Source organism: Schistocerca cancellata, chromosome 3 (assembly GCF_023864275.1).
Source record: "Schistocerca cancellata isolate TAMUIC-IGC-003103 chromosome 3, iqSchCanc2.1, whole genome shotgun sequence".
NCBI classification, from domain to species: domain Eukaryota; kingdom Metazoa; phylum Arthropoda; class Insecta; order Orthoptera; family Acrididae; genus Schistocerca; species Schistocerca cancellata.
The window spans coordinates 692,589,031-692,613,157 of NC_064628.1; the positions used below are offsets into that span (position 1 = coordinate 692,589,031).

General features: G+C 37.7%; 1 protein-coding gene across 2 annotated transcripts in view; it reads left to right on the top strand.

Annotated features, from left to right (window-relative positions):
* The window catches only part of LOC126175680 (alanyl-tRNA editing protein Aarsd1-A), a 93,810-nt gene extending 84,416 nt beyond the window's left edge, over positions 1–9,394 (top strand). The window contains exons 12-13 of one of the 2 annotated variants that reach the window (XM_049922608.1): positions 1,618–1,736; positions 9,310–9,394. In XM_049922608.1, the coding sequence (XP_049778565.1) occupies positions 1,618–1,736; positions 9,310–9,317 (127 nt within the window). In that variant the 3' untranslated portion in view covers positions 9,318–9,394. Of the gene's footprint in view, positions 1–1,617; positions 1,944–9,309 lie in introns of those variants that run through there. The other variant, XM_049922607.1, reaches the window with a different exon arrangement.
* The last annotated feature ends 14,733 nt before the right edge of the window (positions 9,395–24,127 follow it).

The window sequence follows — 24,127 nt, forward strand, 5'->3', positions numbered from 1 at the left end:
GTGGATTTTTAAGCCTTCCTTCTGCTTTTAGTTTCTCCAATTTTATGACTTTCGTTCCCATTGCTGTTGGTTTCCGTTTTCGGTTTTTTACTGCTTCCTAAGTCACAGACCGGGCGCTAATGACCATAGCAGTTTTGCGCCAAAAAAAAAAAGAAAAAAAAAAAAAAAAAAAAAAGAAAAAAAAAAACCAACTTGGATGAACATTAATTTCTTGTTGTAGTAGTTTTGTGCTAATTCATTTGCAAATTTGAATTTCTTTACTCTTCCTTTATTTTTTGTGTTATCCAGTTCGTTGGTTTGGACCCATTCTCAAAGGTATTTAAATTTATCTGTTCTTTTAACTTTTCCATGATTTTTCTCCAGAAATTTTTCTCTGTTGTGTTTTTGTTCTATATACTGTTTTTTTCATAAGCTACGTTTAGCCCAGTCTTTTCAGCAATCCCATGTAAAAGATCAAGCATAACAGTTGTCTGTTCGGTTTTTAGTTATCAGTGCTATATCATCCACAAAGGCGAAACATTTTACTTCAAATTTGTTCTTTCTGTGTCCCACCTTTATACCTTTTATGGCTCTGTTTTCTAATGTGTTTTCCCAGGTTTTTACTATTTTATCTAAAACCAGGTTAAAGAGAATTGGGGACAGTCCGTCTCTGTGTTTTGATCGTGAACGGTTCAGAAATTTTGCCTTGAAACTTAATTCTTGATGTTGTATCTGTGAGCGTTTGTTCAAAAAGTCTTCTGGTATTTTCGACTGTCATTGATTCATGAAGTATCTGAAATAGTGTTTGTTTTTTAACTGAGTCATAAGCCTTCTTGAAGTCTGTTAAAGTAGCTGCTGTGTTATTATTTTCTATAGCTTTCAATTTCAAAGTGGTTTTTAAATAAAGAAACTGTCTCCACATGACAAACTTTCCTAGATTCTGCTTGGTACTCTCCTGTATTAGATCTTACTTGTTCCTCTATTTTAGTTAGAAGCGCTTTAGACAGTATTTTCTATGTTACTGGTAACAAGGAGGTATCCCTTTTGTCAAATGTCTTTAATTACTTTATGAATTTTCTGACATGTGGATAAGCCCCTAGTTTCCAAAAATAACTTATAGTTACCAATATTACTAGCACAATAAATTTAACTGCAAGAGAACAGTTACATAAATTCCAGGTTATAACAATGACCAAAAATGAGGAAAGGAATGCTTTACACATTTTTAAAGGACTGCAATAACCACAATGATAACAAAACAATGGACATCACAATAACAAAACGTACTTCAGAATAACATTCATTTAACTTGCCAAAACTGAATCTGGCATGTGTAATAAAAAAGGACACCCCCCCCCCCCCCCCTCCTGTGGAATATAGCCTCCAAATTTGACTTAAACGGGTTTGCGTATGGTGCTGGTTTCATTAGCAATGTTATTGAGCTTTAACTCATTATGCCAATTGGATTGCATGAGAATTTCAGGAGGTCACCTAATAAAGTGAAGAAATATTCAAAATTATTAGTATCTAGTCCACACATGGAATTTTGCTGTAATTGGAAACAATTATCTCCTGCCCCCTTCTGATGAAGTTCACTTGTGCCATAGAGAAATAAAATGTGTAACATCTTCCTTACAGAATCTGCAAACTTCTGGATGGTAAAGGTGCAGGGAAAGGGACTCGATTCCAAGCCAAGGTCAACAATCTTAAAAATATAAAAGCTGCAGAGAAGTTGATCAAAGAATATTTTCAAACAGGTCAGAATGAAGTATAATGCTGCATTAAAGAGTGAGAGTTAATTATTGTATTATAAATTTTTGACAATATTTGCTGTGCAATTCATCATGTTTAACAGTGTTATAGATAAGACTCAATTTCATATAGCAGATGAAACTGAGATTTGTAAATAAAACTGGCATAAAATGTGTAAGATTTTTATCACGAATAAAGTGAATTGCTAACTATGGAGGCTTCTTTCCTTTTCATATTTTAAAAGTTATTTGGTTGTGGTTCAAAATCAGATTGAAAAAAAAAAAAAAAAAAAAAGGATAATGAAAGAAGAAAATTAGCTTTTGCTAGTGCAGCCTTTCTTAGTTATTTCACTAATGTAATCTCAGGTCATTAGCTAAGTATCAGGATTTCCTTCTTTGTTAAAGGATGTCATGTAAACACCATCAGCTGCATTTAAAATGATGTAAGAAATTCATTGAATGTTAGAATAAAGATAATTTAGCTACCTTGCATAGCTCAAGATGATTTCCTTAACATTAGGTTTTTCTAGTTCTGTATGCAGCAATGTCTTAGAAGACCTTTTTCATTGGCTGTCGAGTAGAATTGAGAACACTATTCCCTGTTTTTCCTACAGCTGCATAACAGCTCCAGTTTTCACCTGGGGAACGTCTGATTTCATATTTCAGTTCATTAAATTAAATTTCAGGTATAAGTTTGGTTAAGGCATTGTTATTGCAGCTACTAAACAACTGATACCTACCCTGAGGTGACAAAAGTCGTGAGATACCTCCTAATGTCATGTTGGATCTCCCTTTGCCTAGCACAGTGCAGCAGTTAGATATGTCATGGACTCGACAAGTCATTAGAAGTCCTCTGCAGAAATATTGAGCCATGTTGCCTCTGCAGCTGTCCATAATTACACAAGTGTTGCTGGCAGGATTTTGTGCACAAACTGACCTCTTGATTAGGTCCCATAAATGTTTGATGGCATTCCTGTCGGGTGATGTGGGTGGCCAAATAATTTGCTTGAGTAGTCTAGAATATTCTTAAAACCAGTCGCAAACAATTGTGGTCAGGTGACATGGTGCTTTGTCTTACATAACAATTTCCAGTCAATGATGGGTTCAGTTAGACCAAAAGACCCAGTGCATTCCATGTAAACACAGCCCATGCCATTGTGGAGCTATCACCCACTTGCACAGTGCCTTGTTGACAACTTGGATCCACGGCTTTGTGGGGTCTGCACCACACTCGAACCCTGCCATCAGCACTTACCAGCTGAAATCATGACTCACCTGACCAAGCTACACTCTTGCACTCGTATAGGGTTCAACTAATATTGTCATGAGCCCAGGAGAGGTGCAGCTGTTGACAAACACACTCACATCGGTCTTCTGATGCCATAGCCCATTAACATTAAATTTTGTCACACTGCCTTGATGGATACATTCATCGTTAAGTCCCACATTGATTTCTGCGGTTATTTAACACAGTGTTGCTTGTCTGTTAGTACAGACAACTACACAAAAACACTGCTGCCCTGTCATCAAGTGAGGGCTGTTGGTCACAGCATTGCCCGTGGGAGAGGTAATGCCTCAAATTGAGTATTCTCAGCACACTCTTGACACTGTGGATCTCGGAACATTGAATTCCCTAACGATTTCCAAAATGGACTATCCCATGCATCTAGATCCACCTAACATTCTGCTTTCAAAGTCTGTTAATTCCCGTCATGTGGCCATAATCGTGTTGGAAACCTTTTCTCAGGAATCACCGGAGTACAAATTGCAGCTCGGACAATTCGCTAACTTTTTATACCTCCTGTACACGATACTACTGCCATATGTATATATGCATATCACTGTACCATGACTTTAGTCATCTCGATGTATTACAGAAAGAGGAAAAACGGGAGATAGGCATAATGTTTTTCACTGATGTTAAGCATTGCAAGTGTGCTAATGCTCAACCAACCTTCAAATTGACCACTGAGGGATGAATTATTAATCTTGTACTGTACTCACTACAAAGGAAGTGAAAATGATACTTAGTGATTAATTTAGTGATCATAGTCTTACAAGGGGAACTTACAGTGGCCTTCTACAGTTTTCTTTATGGTTGGATTTAAAGCTAATTGTCCTGTTATCAAATTTCCTGAAGCCATATGATGCAATTACTAAAAGAAGCGAGAGAGAGAGAGAGAGAGAGAGAGAGAGAGAAGGGGAAAAAATCAGACTTCAAAGATCTGAAGATTTTTACAAAAAGGTACGGCCAAACTTTCAGGAAACATTCCTCACACACAAATAAAGAAAAGATGTTATGTGGACATGTGTCCGGAAACGCTTAATTTCCATGTTAGAGCTCATTTTAGTTTCATCAGTATGTACTGTACTTCCTCGATTCACCGCCAGTTGGCCCAATTGAAGGAAGGTAATGTTGACTTCGGTGCTTGTGTTGACATGCGACTCATTGCTCTACAGTACTAGCATCAAGCACATCAGTATGTAGCATCAACAGGTTAGTGTTCATCACGAACGTGGTTTTGCAGTCAGTGCAATGTTTACAAATGCGGAGTTGGCAGATGCCCATTTGATGTATGGATTAGCACGGGGCAATAGCCGTGGCGCGGTATGTTTGTATCGAGCAGATTTCCAGAACGAAGGTGTCCCGACAGGAAGACGTTCCAAGCAATTGATCGGCATCTTAGGGAGCACGGAACAATCCAGCCTATGACTCGTGACTGGGGAAGACGTAGAATGACAAGGACACCTGCAATGGACTAGGCAATTCTTCGTGCAGTTGACGATAATGCTAATGTCAGCGTCAGAGAAGTTGCTGCTGTATAAGGTAACGTTGACCACGTCACTGTAGGGAGAGTGCTACGGGAGAACCAGTTGTTTCCGTACCATGTACAGCATGTGCTGATTGGCCTCCACGGGTACACTTCTGCGAATGGTTCATCCAACGATGTGTCAATCCTCATTTCAGTGCAAATGTTCTCTTTACGGATGAGGCTTCATTCCAACGTGATCAAATTGTAAATTTTCACAATCAACATGTGTGGGCTGACGAGAATCCGCACGCAGTTGTGCAATCACGTCATCAACACAGATTTTCTGTGAACGTTTGGGCAGGCATTGTTGGTGATGTCTTGATTGGGTCCCATGTTCTTCCACCTGCGCTCAATGGAGCACGTTATCATGATTTCATACGGGAAACTCTACCTGTGCTGCTAGAACATGTGCCTTTACAAGTGCGACACAACGTGTGGTTCATGTACGATGGAGCTCCTGCACATTTCAGTCGAAGTGTTCGTACGCTTCTGAACAACAGATTCGGTGACCGATGGATTGGTAGAGGCGGACCAGATCCATGGCCTCCATTCTCTCCTGACCTCAATCCTCTTGACATTCATTTATGGGGGCATTTGAAAGCTCTTGTCTACGCAACCCCGGTACCACATGTAGAGACTCTGCGTGCTCGTATTGTGGACGGCTGTGATACAATATGCCGTTCTCCAGGGCTGCATCAACGCATCAGGGATTCCATGCGACGGAGGGTGGATGCATGTATCCTCACTAATGGAGGATATTTTGAACATTTCCTGTAACAAAGTGTTTGAAGTCACGCTGGTACATTCTGTTGCTGTGTATTTCCATTCCATGATTTGAAGAGAAGTAATAAAATGAGCTCTAACATGGAAAGTAAGTGTTTCTGGACACATGTCCACATAACATATTTTCTTTCTTTGTGTGTGAGGAATGTTTCCTGAAAGTTTGGCCGTACCTTTTTGTAACACCCTGTGTGTTTTATATATGTTTTTTAATTGTTGATTGTGTGAAAATAAATTAAATTTTGATATAGATGTGCAAAATCGTAGGTGCAACCACAACAGAGACGTATCTGTTGAGAGGACAGACAAACATATGGTTCCTGAAGAGAGGTAGTAGCCTTTTCGGTAGTTGCAGGGACAGCAGTCTGGATGATTGACCGATCTGTCTGTGTAACATCAACCCAATTGCCTTGCTGTGCAGGTACTGTAAACAGCTGAAACCAAGGATAAACTATAATTGTAATTTTCCCCAAGGGCATGCAGCTCTACAGAATGGTTAAATGACGACGATGGCATCCTTGAGGGTAAAATATGCCATAGGTACAGTAATTCCCGATTCGGATCTCTCAGGAGGATGGCTTCAGGCGGGAAAAAAAACTGGCATTCTGTGAACTGGAGTGTGGAATGATAGAGGCAAGTGGGTTAGAAAATTTAAAAAGGGAAATGGATAGGTTAAAGTAGATGTGATTTTTGGTGACAGAAGGAACAGGAACAGGACTTCTGGTCAGCTGAACACAGGGTTATAAATAAAAAAATCAAATAAGGGTAATGCAGGAGTAGGTTTAATAATGTATAAGAAAATAGGAATGTGGATAAGCTACTATGAACTGAACTGCATAGCAAAAGCATTATCATAGCCAAGATAGACACGACGTCCACACCCACCACAGTAGTGCAAGTTTATAAGCCAACTAGCTCTGCAGATGCTGGAAAGATTGAAGAAATGTATGATGAGGTAAACAAAAATATTCAGATAGTTAAGGGAGATGAAAATTTAATAGTCATGGGAGACTGGAACTTAATAGTAAGGAAAGGAAGAGAAGGCAAAGTAGTAGGTGAATATGGACTAGTAGAAGGAAATGAAAGAGGAAGCTGCTTGGATTAAGAATGATGAAAGAAAGCTGAATATGTGAAAGAGACCTGGAGACAGCAAAAAAGTTTCATACTGACTATATAATGGTAAGACACAGGTTTTGGAACCAGATTTTAAATTATAAGACATTTCCGGGGGGCAGATTGAATTCTGATCACAATGTATTGGTTATGAACTGTAGATTAAAATTGAAGAAAATTCAAAAAGGTCATTAATTGATTAGATAGGAACTGGATAAGTTGAAAGAAGAGGAGGTTGTTGAGAGTGTCAGAGGGAGCTTTAGGCAATGACTGACAAGAACAGGAGAAAGAAATTTAGTAGAAGAAGAATGGGTAGTTCTAAGAAGTAGTAAAGAGAGCAGAGGTTCAAATAGGTAAAACAAGGTCCAGTAGAAATCCTTGTATAAAAGGGAGAGATATAAAAAGGCAGAAATGAAGCAGGCAAAAGGGGATACAAAGTATAAAAAATGAGTTTGACAGGTGATACAAAATGGCTAAGCAGTAATGGCTAGAGGACAAATGTAAGGATTTGGAAGCATGTGTTAATATGTTAAAAGTATATATTGCTTACAGGAAAACTAAAGAGACCATTGGAGAAAGGAGAAGCAGCTAGAATAGTACCAAGAGCTCAAATGGAAAACGAGTCCTAAGCAAAGGAGGGAAACGTGGAAGAAGTATATAGAGGGTCTGTAGAAGAGAGATGTACTTGAAGGCAATATTATAGAAATTCAAGAGGATGTAGATGAAGATGAAACAGGAGGTAAGGTACTACGAGAAGAATTTCACAGAGCACTGAAACATATAAGTCAAAACAAGGCCCCAGGAATAGACAACATTTCCATTAGAACTACTGGTAGCCTTGGGAGAGCCAGCCATGGCAAAACTCTTCCATCCGGTAAGCAAGATATAAGAGATAGGTGAAATACCCACATACTTCAAGAAGAATATAATAATTCCAGTTCCAAAGAAAGCAGGTGCTGACTGATGTGAAAATTACTGAACTGTCAGTTTAATAAGTCATAGTTGCAAAATGCTAACACAGATCCCTCACAGAACAGTGAAAAAATGGAAAAACTGGTAGAAGCCAACCTTGGAGAAGACCAGGTTTAATTCTGGAGAAATTTAGAAACACGCAAGCAATACTGGCTCTACGACTTACCTTGGAGAATAGATTAAGGAAAGGCAAACGTATGTTTATAGAGCATTTGTAGACTTGGAGAAAGCTATGGACTTAAATTTTAATGCATTAAAGGAATGTGGATGTATCATCATCAATAATTTTATTTACAAGATACAGCAGAGACATTCTAATCCCATAATTTTACATACTAGAACAAAGTTGCTGAGTCCATAGTAATCTTCTGTTCTGGAGTTGTTCAGCTTGTTTACTGAGTTGGTAAGGTCTGCTGCAGTAATTCTCCAAGTGAATCTTTCATTTGGTTTACTCTGCGATTGCATAAGAAAGGCCTCAGCATTGAGGTGTATCATCACTTTATGATACAAGGGAAATTGCAGAATTCACAAAATATTCATTAAGAGTATTACAGTTAATTGGAACACTGATTTCTTCCTTTCCCACATTTATTACACTTTTTTCTCATTTCGGGCTATTTTACATGTATTTGCAGAATTTAAAATGTATTAATCAGATGTGATTTTAACTGCTTTAATTTCAGATTTGCAAATTTTTCTTAGGCTTATATAGTAGCCCTTGTCCTCACAGCTGTCAGTTGTCATGTCCTTAAGCAGGAGTAAAAATATCCTGATTTTATTGAGTTGTGATATGTATCACTTTATAGTATGTTGGGGTTTGTGCCTATTGCTAATGTTGCATCTTTTAGAAATAAGAGGGCAGTTACTGTCAAGTGTATGTTTTATGCTGGAAATGAATATGAAGTAGTATTCATTAATATCTTTGACACTGATTAGTGTATTGGACCACTCTATTAGTTTAAAGTCATTTCCCAATCTTCCAATGTTCTCATCACTGAAAACACTGTATGTAGTTAACAGAATTATCAGTAAGCAGGTTTCCAATTTTGAGTCATATGCTGTCATGATTAGATATTCCTAATTTGTTGGTGTCTCATTCGACTTTATTTCTACACAGATTTGTAATTATATTGTCAAGGCATGCTTACATCTTCATTGGGTTTTCATTTAAGCAATAGAAATTCATTGATCTTAACATATTTAGGAGGCAAATCACACTTTATCTTTACACTTACACCTAGGTTAGTATTTCCTGTGACAAAAATTTCATATTGCTTATATTTGACAGTCATTAAAATTAAAGGAAAAGTTTCGTCATCACACTAGTGTTCAGTGAAGTGATGCAATAATAAGTTTCTGAATATGTAATGCCACAGCAGGTCCTTCAAAATATGTCTTACACAAAGGTTGGTGAGATGTATGGTTGAATATTCCAAATTCATATTTTTATTGATAATAGATGGACACTCCACCATGGCCAGTGTTTGGTCTACAGTAACTTGTTGCTAGTGAATAACTGAATTGTACAAACAAGTTTATTTGTGTACTTTTAATCCAGTGTTTATTTACTAAGAGAATGCTCCACTTAATTTCTCACAGCCAGTACAGGAGTTCAGCAACTTTTCTTCATATGGATCGCTCATTTAAATGTACAAGATTGGCTAATTTTTGCATCAGGAGGATGTTTTGTTGGTATGGTTACTGACCAGTGTCTGACACCAAATTCAACACTTCATAAATATCTGCCAGAAATAGCTGTAAAATGTAATATTCAGTGTTTACAAATGCAAAAATTGCTTAAAAAAACTATTTTAGACTAGTCTCACACTAATATTAGTTCTTCATTATTAAGGTCATTATAATTGGTCCTGCATAATTGTCATGTGGTTCGTTGATTTTAGGTGTGTGAACAGCATTTTCACCCTCATAAAATAGTAACATCCCAGGATGGCAGGAGAAACAAAGAAATACCTCACACTTTCAACATCTGTTTTTCCAAATTGCATTCACTGTTTGAGCAAAGCCAGAAGCTGGAGGGTTGGTCCTGAGCCAGAGGAACAGAAACTCGAAGAGCAAAATATTCAGGCAGCAGTTCAGGAAAGGGAAATTCAGTATATTTAGAAGCTCAATTCATTGCATTGCTGTGTGAGTTAAAACCAAAACTCAATGTTAAAACTATCTGATTTCTGGAGTATTATTACAAAACCTACACTTGTATTGTTTGCTAACATGCATACAGTTCTTGCTCCTGTTATAAAAATATTCTGTTTTTCTTAGTGAAATGCTTGATGTATTAGTATTTGTTTTGAACAAGCAAACAAGACAGGCCTAAATGGGGATCAGTTTTTAACAAGGGTTTCAAGCATTGATAAAGTGGGTGATCTGTTAGCTTGTATGGAAAAAGCTGATACACAGATTAATGAAGCAAATAATACTGAACAAATTTTGAATTTTGGACGTGAGATCAAATGTACACTTGGTTTATCTGAGTGGGGGGGGGGGGGGGGGGACGCACTTTATGATTGAACAGTTGAAATTACTGTCGTCAAAGAAACTTCCATATACTTGGCCATTCACGATGTTTTATTGTTTATCTTAAAATATTTTTCAGTGTGCTTATAGGTTTAACAGAGATTATGGTTTTGTTGTAGGCCCTCATCCATCAATTCAAATTATGTGTTTCGGTATTAATTTAGGCCCTCAGGAAGAGCAGTGTAAAAATCATTTTTTGTCGTAATTATATAAAAGGTAAATGTAAAATTCTTGAACCACATGAACGCATGTCAACCTTCTAATAGATGTAGTACATGTAAAAGAATATTTTGACTATGTAGGAGGTAGGTTTGTTGGTATGATTAATGATGAATGTCTGGCAGCAAGTTCAGCATAAGTTTTTATGATTAGTAGCATACCGAGTAATTTTAAAGATGTTCATATTTTACCAGCCGAGAAATTAACAGGTAATAATTTGCATCAGTGGATTAAGAGAAGCATATTGGGTCTCAAAGATACAGGATTCAAAGTCTTGACTGTAATATCAAATAATAATTCCATTAATAGAAAGGCAGTGTCATTATTTTCAAAGCCCCTTTCAATCTCTCATTGTAAAGATTCTATAGGATCCTTGTTTTTTGTAACTGACTCAGTAAAGAATATGAAGTGTGTCTGGCATAATTGTTTAAAGAAAAAAATCCCGTATTATGATTTACCCCATGTATCAGAACAGTGATTCTTACAAGCATTATGTTGCTAGTCGCCATACAGCGGAGATGCTGAGTCGCAGAACGACACAATAGAAAAAAAGACTGTGGGAAACTTAGCTTTCAGCCAACAAAGCCTTGTCGAAAGTAGACAGCATACATGCACTCGTGCAAACATAAGTAACACACACATGAACACAGTCTCTGGCAGCTTGAGCCAGACTGTGAGCAGCAGGGCATTATGGGAGAGGCAACCGGGTGAGGGTAAGGAGGAGGGTGGGGCAGGGATAGCAGGGTAGGAGTTGGGGACAGTAAAGTGCTGCTGGGTGTGTACAGGGATGACGTGGGGCAGCTAGGTTCTGTCAGTAGGTTAGACGGAGGATGGGGGAGGAGGGTTAGTGATACAGGAGAGAAGTAAAAAAGACTGGGTGTGTTGGTGGAATGAGGGCTGTGTATGCTGTAATGGGAACGGCGAAGGAGACTAACAAAGGTTGAGGGCAGGAGCATTACAGGAATGTGTGCTATATTGCAGGGAGAGTTCCCACCTGTGGAATTCAAAAAAAGCAGGTGTTGGTGGGAAGGATCCAGATGGCAGAGGCTGTGAATGATGTTGTGTTGGGCTGCATGCTCAGTAATGGGGTGGTCCACTTGTTTCTTGGCCACAGTCTGGTGGTGGCCATTCATGCGGACAGACAGCTTGTTGGTTGTCATGCCTTTGTGCCTTTCTGCAACTCAGCATCTCCACTATATGGTGAGTAGTAACTATTCTTTTCATACACTCATACATTCCATCCTGGATTTTTCATTGATTGAAAAACTGGTAAAATACTGTTACAGTCTGAAAGCAATAAGACCAAATAACTCTGAAAAATGCTAACCTAGCTCTGGAAATTTTCAGTGATGTCACAGCTCTTCAGATACTAAGCTCAACACACTCCTTAGGAAACTGCAAATTACATTAGATTGTATGTCAAACAAGTGTAAAAGCACCATTTAAACCTAATAGGTTAAATGATGATTTCATGAGTGTCGTTAAAATGATGTACAGTTGCTGAACCCCAAGTATACATATCTTAAAGGAATGTTAGAATGGCTGTGTAGATGGGAAAAATTAAACATCTGATACCCTGAGGGCTCCTTAACAAAAGAAACATATGTCAACAATATAACCTTTTATAAAATTGTCTGAATATTGTGTTAACGAGTTGCAGTTCTGCTTTTTACCTGGAAAGTTTCAAACTGATTGGCTAGAAGAGAGATTTGGAAAGTATCGGCAGTTGTGCGAGATCAGTACAATTTTAGTATTAAGGAAGTGTATGAGGTAGAGAAGAAGCTATGTTTGCAGTCTGCAATTGGGCTAAATTTAAAATACTGTTTTCTGTAAGATCAGTATACAGTCCATACAGTGTTTTTTCTCAGATGTAGGCCTACCAATACTGACATTGATTCCTTCCTTATATGATAAAATAATAGATAATTCATCAAAAATTAATGAAAATTCCAGTGAAGATTTGTCTTCGTATTTTCAATACCAGGCTATTTTTGCTACTTTGTTTTGAAACATACAAAATGCTTAAAGATATTCCAGTGTTAGATGACACTTTAGGCTCTCGGGCAATGTATTCCCTATTATGGAACGTGAGCAGAGGGAAACTGCTTATTCCTTCTTTTAAGGTTATCGTGTGATTGTCACTGCTTCTCTGACTTCAAAGAAATTGTGTGATAAGTTTAAAAACAAGTTTCTTAAAGTACGAAATCAGAGAGAACTGGTTTCATATTTGGCTTGGAATTCAGTTTTAGTGAATGAACTGCTGTAGGAAAGAGACTGTTGCACCTGAAGTGAACTTTAACTGTATACAATCTGCTGAATTTATATGATAGAATTTGGCTGCAGTACATATTCTCCATATAAGTAACAACAGTATTTGTATTCATTACTACTGTGTTACTCATAACTGTTATGATTAGTAAAGCTATTACTTAAAAAAAGACACATTAATGCACCAGTTAATGTGAAATGAACGAATGGTCTGGTTCTAGACATCTTATACTTAGAATTTTTTTTCCCCATTATACTGAAGCTTGCTCCAACTATTATTAACTATTATGTTTTGATGAGCTGTACAAGTGGCCACATTGTGTGCCCCATTAGTTCCAGCTGTAATACCATTTTTTTGGCCTTAATACATCAAATTTTGAGAATCCAATTTGGATCTGTGGGTAGTTTAATTTGAAAAGTTTGTACACTTCTCTTAGGTTTCATAAAATTACTCATTCTTTGAGTATGCATAACCTTGCCACCACCATCTTTTCCCATAGAAATGTATTCCTTTCCGCCAAGTATTTGCGTGCTAGTATCATCAGAACAATAAAACTTTTTCACTAACAAAAAAGTTTTGGCAGAAAGGGACTGTCCAGGCTTAGGATCTGGAGAAGAAAGTATGCTTTTCTCTTCCACATTTAAAATGTACTTCCTTACTCCAAACTCTCTTCCCTATTTCTGGGTAGGGAAGTCAACGCTAATAATTTTTCACTTTTGCTACAAACGTAAAATTTACCTTTTAGAAACATGAAATTTACCTTTGATCAATCCTTTCTGCTTGTGAACCATCACAGCCAAGTATTTTCTGGTTTTCACCCATTTCTCCCGGAAAGAAGATTTCACTTAATTTGCACGCAGAATTGTCCGTTATCTTTGCAATATTCCTTTGAGTTGATTCATTCGTTTTTCATTACTGGGGATTTCCCTTTTAACTGGTTTTGGAAAATTCAGCATTTCTATGAATATGGTAAAGCAGTACACTTTTTAAACCTGACAAAAAAACTCAGTGAAGTGGTACAAATTTCAGATCTGTAAGTCAAATAGTTTTGGAGATATGGCCTCAAGACTGCAGAAGTAACGAAAATTGCACAGTTATAACTCTAAAATGAAAAGCCGAAAAAAATAAATGTGGATTTTTTCTTATTTTGATAGGTAGAACAAAATTACAAAAACTTGCAAAATTTGAAACCACAAACACTCAAATTTAATTTTTTATAGTTGATTTCACATGGAAGAACCCTCATGTTTTCATTATGAAATGTGTGTAGTTAAAAACATGTCTATAGGCCTAATTAAGCTATCTGGATTTTCAGTTTCAAACCAGGTAAGTTCAGTGTATGTAATAATTGATGAGACTGATTTTATTAACATAGCAATGTAGTACGTCAGTAGAAGTACAAAATATAGCCACAGTAAAAACTACTTGTGGTTGGTTAAGACTTATATGACTACTCTTGGAGGGTGGGCTACTCAGTGTGCAGGCCTTCTTAATCTAGATGGCATTGTCTATACCCCTCCACATAACAGTCAAGTGACACCATATGGAAAAGAACGACATGTGAGCTATGGTGTAGTTTTCTGACAAGGGAATGGTGTGACATGTGGGCCACCGATTTCAATCAAGTTTTACGAGGACAATTTAGATTTAAAATAGACCCTTGTCACAGCTTTTTGCTAGACACTCCTAGTTTTAAAAAAGTCGAGGTCAAAGTTGATGATGGAAAATCATATTTTCAATGCTATGCATTGAAAGATCTTCTAAAAACATACATTTTATTAATATAATGTGGGGTCCAAAGTTGATAACATTAGAATCATAATTATTTCTGTGTTTTTATGCTGTAGTTTGGGTACATGTCATTCTATGCATCTAGCAGAGAGAGGTTCGTGGCCAAGGCGTTAGGCTACAAAACCACTGGTCTGTATTTGATTCTTGGTCATGGCCTTTTTTTTCATTGAGTATTTTCTTTTAGTTTATCTGATAATTTTCTGGTAGAACACTTTTCTTTGTCTTCTTTAAGCCAAATATCTGGAGCTATCTTCTTCATGATACATAGCACAAAAATGCACCTAAAGTATATTATTTTGTGATCCTATCTATTCATGAGTGTTCTCACAATCAGTGAGGTGAAACATAAATATTTCTCACACTAAATGCAGATCTACCAGTTACCAATTTGAGTGAATCATGAAACTTGAAGACGAGAGAGTAGATCTGCACCTGCTTTTCAACCTCGGTTGGCATTGGATCACAAGGCCGATATGACTGCCAAGAAGCAGAGGATGCAGTGAATGACCACATGCCAGTAGGAGTATCCTGACATACACCCTTAAGGCATATCACAGATGCCTTGCCTCATTGATGCAGGAGCTGTGAGTATTTGCCCATCGACGTTACCTGCCTCCTACACCGATGACTTATGACAAGGGATGGTAGGATGAGTGTATAAAAGCATATCAGGGAGATACAGGCCTGGACCACTGGCTATGGACCAATGCCTGAATTTTGAAAGCATCTGCTCTGCTGTGATGTCACATGATTTTGCAGTCTTGTGATGAAATTCTTTGCCTTTCAGAAAAAGTACAATTAACATTTTTTCAAAGAGTTATATTTCATTTGTATTACTTTCACGGTGCAGGTTGGTCATCATCATCATCCAGTCCTGTCATAGCGTCCACCCCACGAATTGAGTATCAGTATGGGAATCTCATTACTTGGTATCCCATATCCTTTCTTGTGTGAAATTTAATCCTGTGCTGGTCAACCCCACACCTCTAAGGGAATTATACCCTACTTACCAATGCATTGAATTCAGGTGATGGGCATTTTCTAAAATTTAACATGGACTTAATGCACTTTAGATTTCGTTGAAATTCATCATTAGTATCAAACACATTAAGGATATGCTGGCCCACAAGTTGAGTGGAGCCAACAGAAGCTTATTACTGTCAAGTATTAATAAAATATAAGATATGCCACTTTTTAGTAGTGACTTCATACACTCTTATTGAAGAGATCACCGAATACTCAAACAGATCTTTGTTGAGTTTCTTATTATTCTGTGTGTGTGTGTGTGTGTGTGTGTGTGTGTGTGTGTGTGTGTGTGTGTTTCAGCTGTGTCATGAAAGTATCTGAATGGATCAGAGCTGCTCACAGCTGGCATAAGCTAACTGCATCAGGTATCTGCCTGAGCGCAAACTTACCAAAAGGCAAAATTCTTGCAGCGGTGTGGTGCACACATGCATGGGTCAACAAAAAACAACACACGGTTCAAGTAGAGCCATCTTACGATGCAGAGGTGTTTTCCCAGAGTCTACTCCATGCAATCCACAGACCGTGTAAGCTGAGCCCAATGCGCGCTCACCACCAACATGTACAGAAGTTGTCACTTTCTGTTCACTTTCACTTTAATCTCATTACGTCCATAAAGTACACAGTGCCCCATGATCCTGAAGAAAATTCACTACTTTCTGGACATACATCCATTGTTCTCTTGCAGTCGCACAACTGGATGATGCACTTGCTTCAGTGATGAGTGTAGAGCCACCTTAGATCAGTGCTAGTTGTAATAGTGTGTAAACACCATTACCATGATCACCAGTCAATAGATGTTGCAAACATTTCATTTGTCAATAGTTCATTTACTCTTTTTGTGTAGAATAAATATATTTATGAGAAACATTTACTTCGTGACACTGTCACCATAGCCCTGTGCAGGAGTAAGCCAGCTCACTACATGATTGACATGTACTTTTCACTTAATGTGTCCTCTACAGTGAGAGCACAGAGTAAGCATTTTTCATTAGTCTCCAATGTCCTTTTATGTAGTTTTCCTTTGTCCTGCATCTCTTCTAGTACTGCAACATGAAATATGATTATTTCTTGTCTTAACACTTGTGTTCTTATTCTGTCTTCCTCAATTCAATTCGCTTTGAACTTACTGACTACTTAAGTTTATGGTATGGAAACGCATACATGAACTATTCGGTTTGATGAGTTTGTTTTCATGGCCATCCTCCAGCAACCAACACATAAGAAATATTAGGTTTGGGTTTAATCATTAAAGCATTGAATACAGTTGCTCCCTTGGTAAATGACATAGCAGATATTTATCTGCTTCTGGCTACATTATTTGCCGCCACCTACACTCTATGCGTGTGATGTCTGTTATAATGCTTTGTACAAAAAGGACAATACACTCCAGAAATTACCTAATACATTCACAGAGATACAGAAAGGCTGGTCCAGTTCTAAGCTTCAGGAGGCAACAGCTCCCATTATTGCTGATACAGAAACATAAAAACTGATCAAAGCACTTAATTCTCAGAAGAATAAATTATTTTCTGAAGGAATATATATTTTCTTCATGGTCTGAAACGTTGATCAATTTTTGCGTCTTTCTGTAGGCCATACAAATTGGCCTTTCTGTTGAAACTTCCTGGCAGGTTAAAACTGTGTGCCAGACCAAGACTCGAACCCTGGACCTTTGCCTTTCGTGGTCAAGTGCTCTAACAATCATATCAGCACACACTCCGCTGTAGAGTGAAAATTTCATTCTAACCTTTCTGTTTCTTATGCTTCTGTTAGTTGATGTACAAGTGAGTAAACACATTCAACAGCATGTGGTTCAGCCACTTCATACCATAAAAAACAATGTGAAGACTCTCAAATCTGCTCCAACTGTTAATAATGGTAATATACTCTGAAGAGCCAAAGAAACTGGTACACTCATGAAATGGTCGTACTGGAAAATCCCCACTTCTTCACTACCTCGAGAATGCTGTGCCCATTCTTCATGTGCTGACTACAACAACACGTTCAAACTCCCTTAAATCTCGATAACCTGCCATTTTAGCAGTCATAAGCAATCTAACAACTGCACCAGACAGTTGTCGTATGTAGGCGTTGCCGACTGCAGTGCCATAGTCTGCGTGTTTACATATCTCTGTATTTGAATACACATACCTATACCAGTTTCTTTGGCACTTCATTGTATAATTCTGCAGAAAATGTACTTGCAATGATATTAGTTGATGTAAAATTTGACAAACATTCATAAATGACTTCTCTTAACACAAAAAGCACTAATAGCGCACTTTCACATCAAATGACTACTAAGATTCGCAATTTCATTGGTTACATTGCGCAACCACTTCATCAGTTCTTTGGGGATAAAACTAGTGTACTTATTACTCAAAATGATAACCTGGCTGTAGTAGGAACTAGCTTTTATTATGTAATTAGGTAGAGCCACACTCCAGTTTAAGTAGTGTGCAGTATTATTTTACACTGCAAGCATGGCGAGTGATCACGGAAAATGTCTTCACAAGAAGGTGCAGTGGGTTGCACTTACATTTGTTGACGTGAGAAGAAGGGATTGATCATGCCAAAGGAGAAGGCTTTAGGACATGAAATCAAAATGTAAAAATTGAGCATGAAGATAGTTTGCAAATCGTGAAAGGAGGGACACAAAGCCAAGCAGAGTGGAATTTAAGATTCTACGCCAAAGAAGAATGAGAAGGTGCGCGCAGTAAGTATTATATTGACAATGTAAATAAATGTGTTATAAGGCAGCAGTTTCTATATCACAAACAATATAAAGGAAACTAAATAAGAAAACTACACTGTGTTTATCACACGGAGCTGAACTTCATGGACAGCAAAGAAACAGAAAAATTCTGTCTATGTGATTTAGGTTCAGAATATGCCTAAATAAATGTTATGTGCAAACAAGAGGGAATCAAAATCAAAGCAGGTATTATATGGATTCACACATATTGTACTAAATATAAGTAAAGGAAAGCAGCAATTAATCCTAAGTTTGTTTTGAAAACTACAGCGCTTTACTGGCTTCGTCCTGTTGGAGGTGGTATGGCATTACTTTCCTCTGACCTATGAATTGACTGACCCTGCCAGTTAGAATATAGGGGGCATGTGGATTCCAAAACACGGAGCAACTCGTTGCCAGAGGTGAAAGAAGTGATGAGTGACACGTACAAATCCCAGAAAATAAATATTGACAGTGTGCAAGTAGTATTGTCAAACAAAAGTCCCAGGTAGCATTTAAATGTTGTGCATATGGGGGGGGGCTGTGATTGTGACATTGTTTTCACTCCGGATTGTTTGGGATGGGTTTTCTTCAAGCCAATTTAACCTGATTGTTAGAACCCCTGAAAATAACCAGTTTCTGAAATAACCGATATTCATTTTTTTTATTCCTATTATTTCTTATAATAAATGCAGAAATCAAACTTAAAGACTGTAAAATTTTGATTTGCCCAGTTTAAAAATATTAAAGTAATTAGGCAAAAAAACAATCCGTCTACAGTTTGCTGATTTTCTCAAAAAGTGATAAGTCGTTGAATATTACAAATATTCTCCTGCTGTTCCAATTGGGATCATTCCACTATCTGGGCATTACAAATAGTCAGTGCTAAAGGCTGAAATCTGTGATGGAAGAACATTTTTAGTGTTAATTTGTCAGTTTTCAAAGGCTGCAAGCAGATAAAGAAGTTGCACTCACCCCAGGACCACAGACATACATTACTAGAGTGGCAACAGAGTTTTCACTGGCATCACCGTGGCATGCAAGCCAACACTTGAGAATCGCAAAGGACTTGTAAACAGGTCTTTGTTTACTGATGAAACAGTTGTAAGAATGGGGATGAACTGATACAATGTAGCTATGTTACCTTTAGAATTTCGACATAATGGGCAATACATGCCTTGTTTTTGGTTGTAACTTTCCTTACAACACACTGAAGATGGGAAAATGTTCCAATGCATTCACAATTAGAAACATCTTGCATATTTTTGCTTTAGTAGCGTATATAAGGCTAAATCAATGGATTAAAGTTTGTCTTATCTGAAAAACCGGGAGTGTTTAAATAGTTCACATATATTTAAAGGGGTTTAATCAATGCAGTATCAACACACGTAGCTTATGACGTGCTTTTAACCAGTTTTGATCAGCTTCAGCTTTTCTTCAAATGGCAAAATTTTTCATGAAAGTGCTCCTACAAGTAGACCATGCTATTTGTTGTTGATAACAAGTGTCTTTATTCGTTCGAGCATTATTACTAAAATTACAGCCTGCTTTAAACGTGTGTAGTGTACAGGGTGAACATAAATAAAACCGACAAGCTGCAGGGGTGGATACCTGACTAGAAATGAAGGTAAAAAGATCCTATAAAGAAGTGTCCAGAAATTAAGTGGCTGCAATGATGACAAATTGTATGACCTTGTGGGAGTATTCACAACTGAAGATTCAATGAACATGCCAGCTGAAGTCGAAAAGTTACGAAATGAACCACAAAAAGTAAACAAACAGTTGCTCGATGAAGTTCCAACTGCTAACATTGTAAAATACAGAAAAATGTGTGTGTTATGCGAAAGCCACGGGCGTGGAATTGCCGCAGTGATAACGAAAAAATACAATTACAGGGCAAAGGGTTTCATGAAGCCTGGGGCTCCATTAAGTGAACTAAAAAACCTTACAAAATTACGTGAAGTAACTAGTTTGTGTAAGGATGACTTTGTTGTATTGCTGGGAGGATCAAATGACGTATATAGAAATGAGTCGTTCAAGGCTAGCACAGAATTGAGAAAATGCCTCAATTTATCTCACACAAATGTACTCATTGTAAATATCCCGCATCGTCACGATTTACCTAGGTGGTCATGTGTAAACAAGTGAAATTCATGCCGCAAACAAGAGTTCAGTGAAGTATGTACTCCCTTCATAAATGCAGACGTTATTGACATAAACAGTTTGGAGCGAAGTCTCCATACAGTTCACGGTCTTCATTTGAATGCATTAGGGAAGGAGGGACTTACGGAAAAAAGTTTTACTATTTCGCGGTGCAATGAAGTACCCAGGACAAGTGGAAATCGATCGCAAGTAACAAAGCATTCTTTTCATGCAGCGAGCAATATAGCCATCAATCAGTGTCAAATCACGAAATGGTTTAAAACCAATAGGCCAGAAAGTAACATTCAAGATGGGAAAAACTCAAATTACGAAATGGTTCAAGCCAAAAACGAATGAAGCACAAATTTTGCAAGCTCCAAAAATACTGGAAGACAAACAAGCTGCTGTACGTGTGTCTTCCAGAACAAGGAAAGGTCCAGAGAGGAACAGTGATTTTTTTATGGCTGGTGCCAGGGAAATCACTTCAGCTCCATCCAGATCCAGTGCCATCAAGAATGTAACAATGGATGTAAGTACACAATATCAAAGTGACAAAGAAATGTACAAGCCAAGTGAGCAAGCTGATGGGCTGCTACAGAAGAATACAGACCTACCCTTTTGTGAGGATGGCTCATTATTGAATAATAGGTCTTTAAAAAATAAAATTGATGATCTTAGTAGTAACTGTGTAATGCATTGTAATATAAATGGTTTAAGTGCTGAATACTCATGTGACTGAAGCTCTAAGTTAGATGAGCTACAAATTTTTTTGTCTGAATTTCTAAATGTTAAAGTAATTTGTTTAAATGAACACTGGCTTAGTAGTGATACCATAAAAATCTTACATAAAATTGAAAACTTCAAGGTGGCTACCAGCTTTTGTAGGATAAATGTCACGAGGAGGTTCATACATATTCATTCTGATTTAGATTACCATGTAAGATGTGACTTCAATTGTTTTAATGAAGAGTGTATTTTTGAGGGTTGCTGTGTTGAGCTAAAAGACTTAAATGTTGTTATAATATCAACTTATAGAATCCCAGGGAAGGTGACAACTGAGCATTTCCTACATACAGGGTTATTACAAATGATTGAAGCGATTTCACAGCTCTACAATAACTTTATTATTTGAGATATTTTCACAATGCTTTGCACACATACAAAAACTCAAAAAGTTTTTTTAGGCATTCACAAATGTTCGATACATGCCCCTTTAGTGATTCGGCAGACATCAAGCCGATAATCAAGTTCCTCCCACACTCGGTGCTCACTGCAGGCCGACCTGTTGATTTCCCCTTACAGAGGCATCCAGAAGCTTTAAACTGCGCATACCATCGCCAAATGGAGTTAGCAGTTGGTGGGATCTTTGTTGAACTTCGTCCTGAAGTGTCGTTGGACTGTTATGACTGACTGATGTGAGTGCATTTCAAGCACGACATATGCTTTCTCGGCTCCTGTCTCACTGTGCTCTCGAGCGTCCTGGAGGCAGAAACCTGAAGTGCGGCTTCAGCCGAACAAAACTTTGAGTTTTTCTACATATCTGTAGTGTGTCGTGACCATATGTCAATGAATGGAGCTACAGTGAATTTATGAAATCGCTTCAATCATTTGTAATAGCCCTGTAGATTTCAGAGTTTGTTAGAATACCTCAGTAAAGAAAAGAGGAAAAAAATTGTAGTTGCTGCTGATTTCAACATCAATGTGTTGAATGAAACATGTGAGGTATCAAAATTTACAGACTTAAAAAAAAATATGGCTTCAAATTAAATTTTTCTGAATCTACAAGAGAAAATGCTCAGTCAGCTACATGCATTGACAATATTATGTATTTGACAATGGATATAAATTTTGTCTAGATCTAGGAATTTCTGATCAGTCAGCATTATTCATTGAGCTACCCAGAGCAGGTACAGAAGTCCCATGTAAAAAGGATCTTCAACCAAGAAACTTTGACACTATTCCATGATAAGCTAAAGGAGACAGAATGGTACTTTGATAAAAATATTTCATGCACAGCAAATTTTGAAGCATTTCTAAGGGATTTTCTAAGTGTTTTCAATGAAATTTTTCCACAAAAACTTATGTTAATAAAATGACAAAATGGATCACTAAAGGTATAAAAATCTCCAGTGCTAAGAAAAGGCAGCTACATAAGGAACTAAGACATAATAAAAAAAAATTGAATTTATTGAATATGTTAAACGATACAAAAGTACATTTAAGAAAGTTGTCAAAGCAGCAAAGCATAAATTAACCTTAAAACATGAGAATAAATCAAAGGCAGTGTTGTCAGTTGTAAAACACGAATTAGGTATCAAAGCTTCTACACATGGAATTAGTACAATTAAGCTTGAAGATGACATCATTGTAAATCTGGCTCAAATTTCAGAATGCTTCAATGAGTTCTTCATTAATGTAATGAAACCAGAGGTTAATGTTGCAGATTATGAGAACAATGCATGTCCCTTTGGACTAAATCATAGTTCTGAATGCCTCACAAAATTCAAAAGTTTCAACAATAGATCTAGAAAAAAATTATATTAAAACTAAAAAACAAAAATTCTGCAGGTGGGGATGGAATACCCGCAAAAGTCCTTAAATCTGTGTGTAAAATAATAGGATACCCACTGTCTAAAATAATAAAACAATCCTTTGAACAAGGAAGCTTCCCAGAGGTGTTTAAGTACACAGAAGTAAAACCTTTGCTCAAAAAAGGGTCATAAATCTTTGAAAATGCTGCTGCGATGCAGATTCGAAGTTTTATGGAGGAATATATTACGGAAAACCAATTTGGTTTCCAGCATGGCAAAAGTACTATTGATGCAATTAACAAGTTTATCGACAAGATCAGCACATCATTGGACAACCATAATAAAGTTGCAGGAATCTCTTGTGATCTCTCAAAAGCCTTTGACTCTGTAAATCATGCACTACTCATCTGTACAGGATGAGCGTATAGGCAGGCGGTGGGCGTTATGGAACGATTAGGGATATTTTTAGAGAAAGGCCATTTATTGGCTAAAGCATGTTGAAAGGGGGCTACATAGGCCTAGGGAGGTGAGGGTGATCCAGAGCTTAGTTTGGTGAACATTGCTCGCGAAGCTACCGAAAGTTGTTGTCTGCCAAAACTAAGTCCACAGTGCCGCAGCACCAGGAGAAGCGGGAGATGTTCAATGCTACAGGGCGCGTATCTGACTCGCGGCTAAGCGAGAATACAAGAGAGCGAGCCCGGCGACTGGCGGCCGGATATATTGACACACCATGTGGCTTCCTCTGCCCTGATTGGTCAGGACCGAGCAAACCATGCGGACGGCATGGAACTTTCCAGAGCGTTGCCTGCTAAGTGACGCCTGGGGCAGTGTTACCTCATAAGCGCATGAGAGAGGCGCGTGAACAAGTCATCGGTGCTGACTTATGTTGCTAAACCATGGGACGAAAGAATTTACAGGCAGCTAACACTGCCGGCCGAGGCTTGGCCGTAACAAGAAAAATGAAGTTACCGTGGCCTTATTGTCTGGCTCATCCTTTACACATCTATAAGCATGACAAGTATGGGATCAAGGGTAATGTTCTAAATTTACTTCATACTTATCAAATAGGAAACAGTGACTGTCTCATCAAATGCAGCAAATTACTATTCAGAATGGAAAACATTAGCCCACGGTGTCCCTCAAGGCTCGATTCTAGGACCTATTTTGTTTTTGTTCTATGTTAATGATTTACCAAACAATATAAATGCTCCACCGATTTTATTTGCAGATGACGTCTGTATTAATTGAAAACCAGGAGCCAGAAAACATCCCTCTCTACATAAACACAATGAACAAATTAGAAACATGGTTCCAACTGCAGGGATTACGATTGAACATCCCCAAAACCCACATGGTCCAATTCAGAACAGTCAAAGCACCAAGAAATTAAAATAACTCTTAAAAATCAGGATATAGAAGTGTATTCTGTGAAGTTTTTAGGGTTAAACCTAGATAAAAATTTAAATTGGAATAAA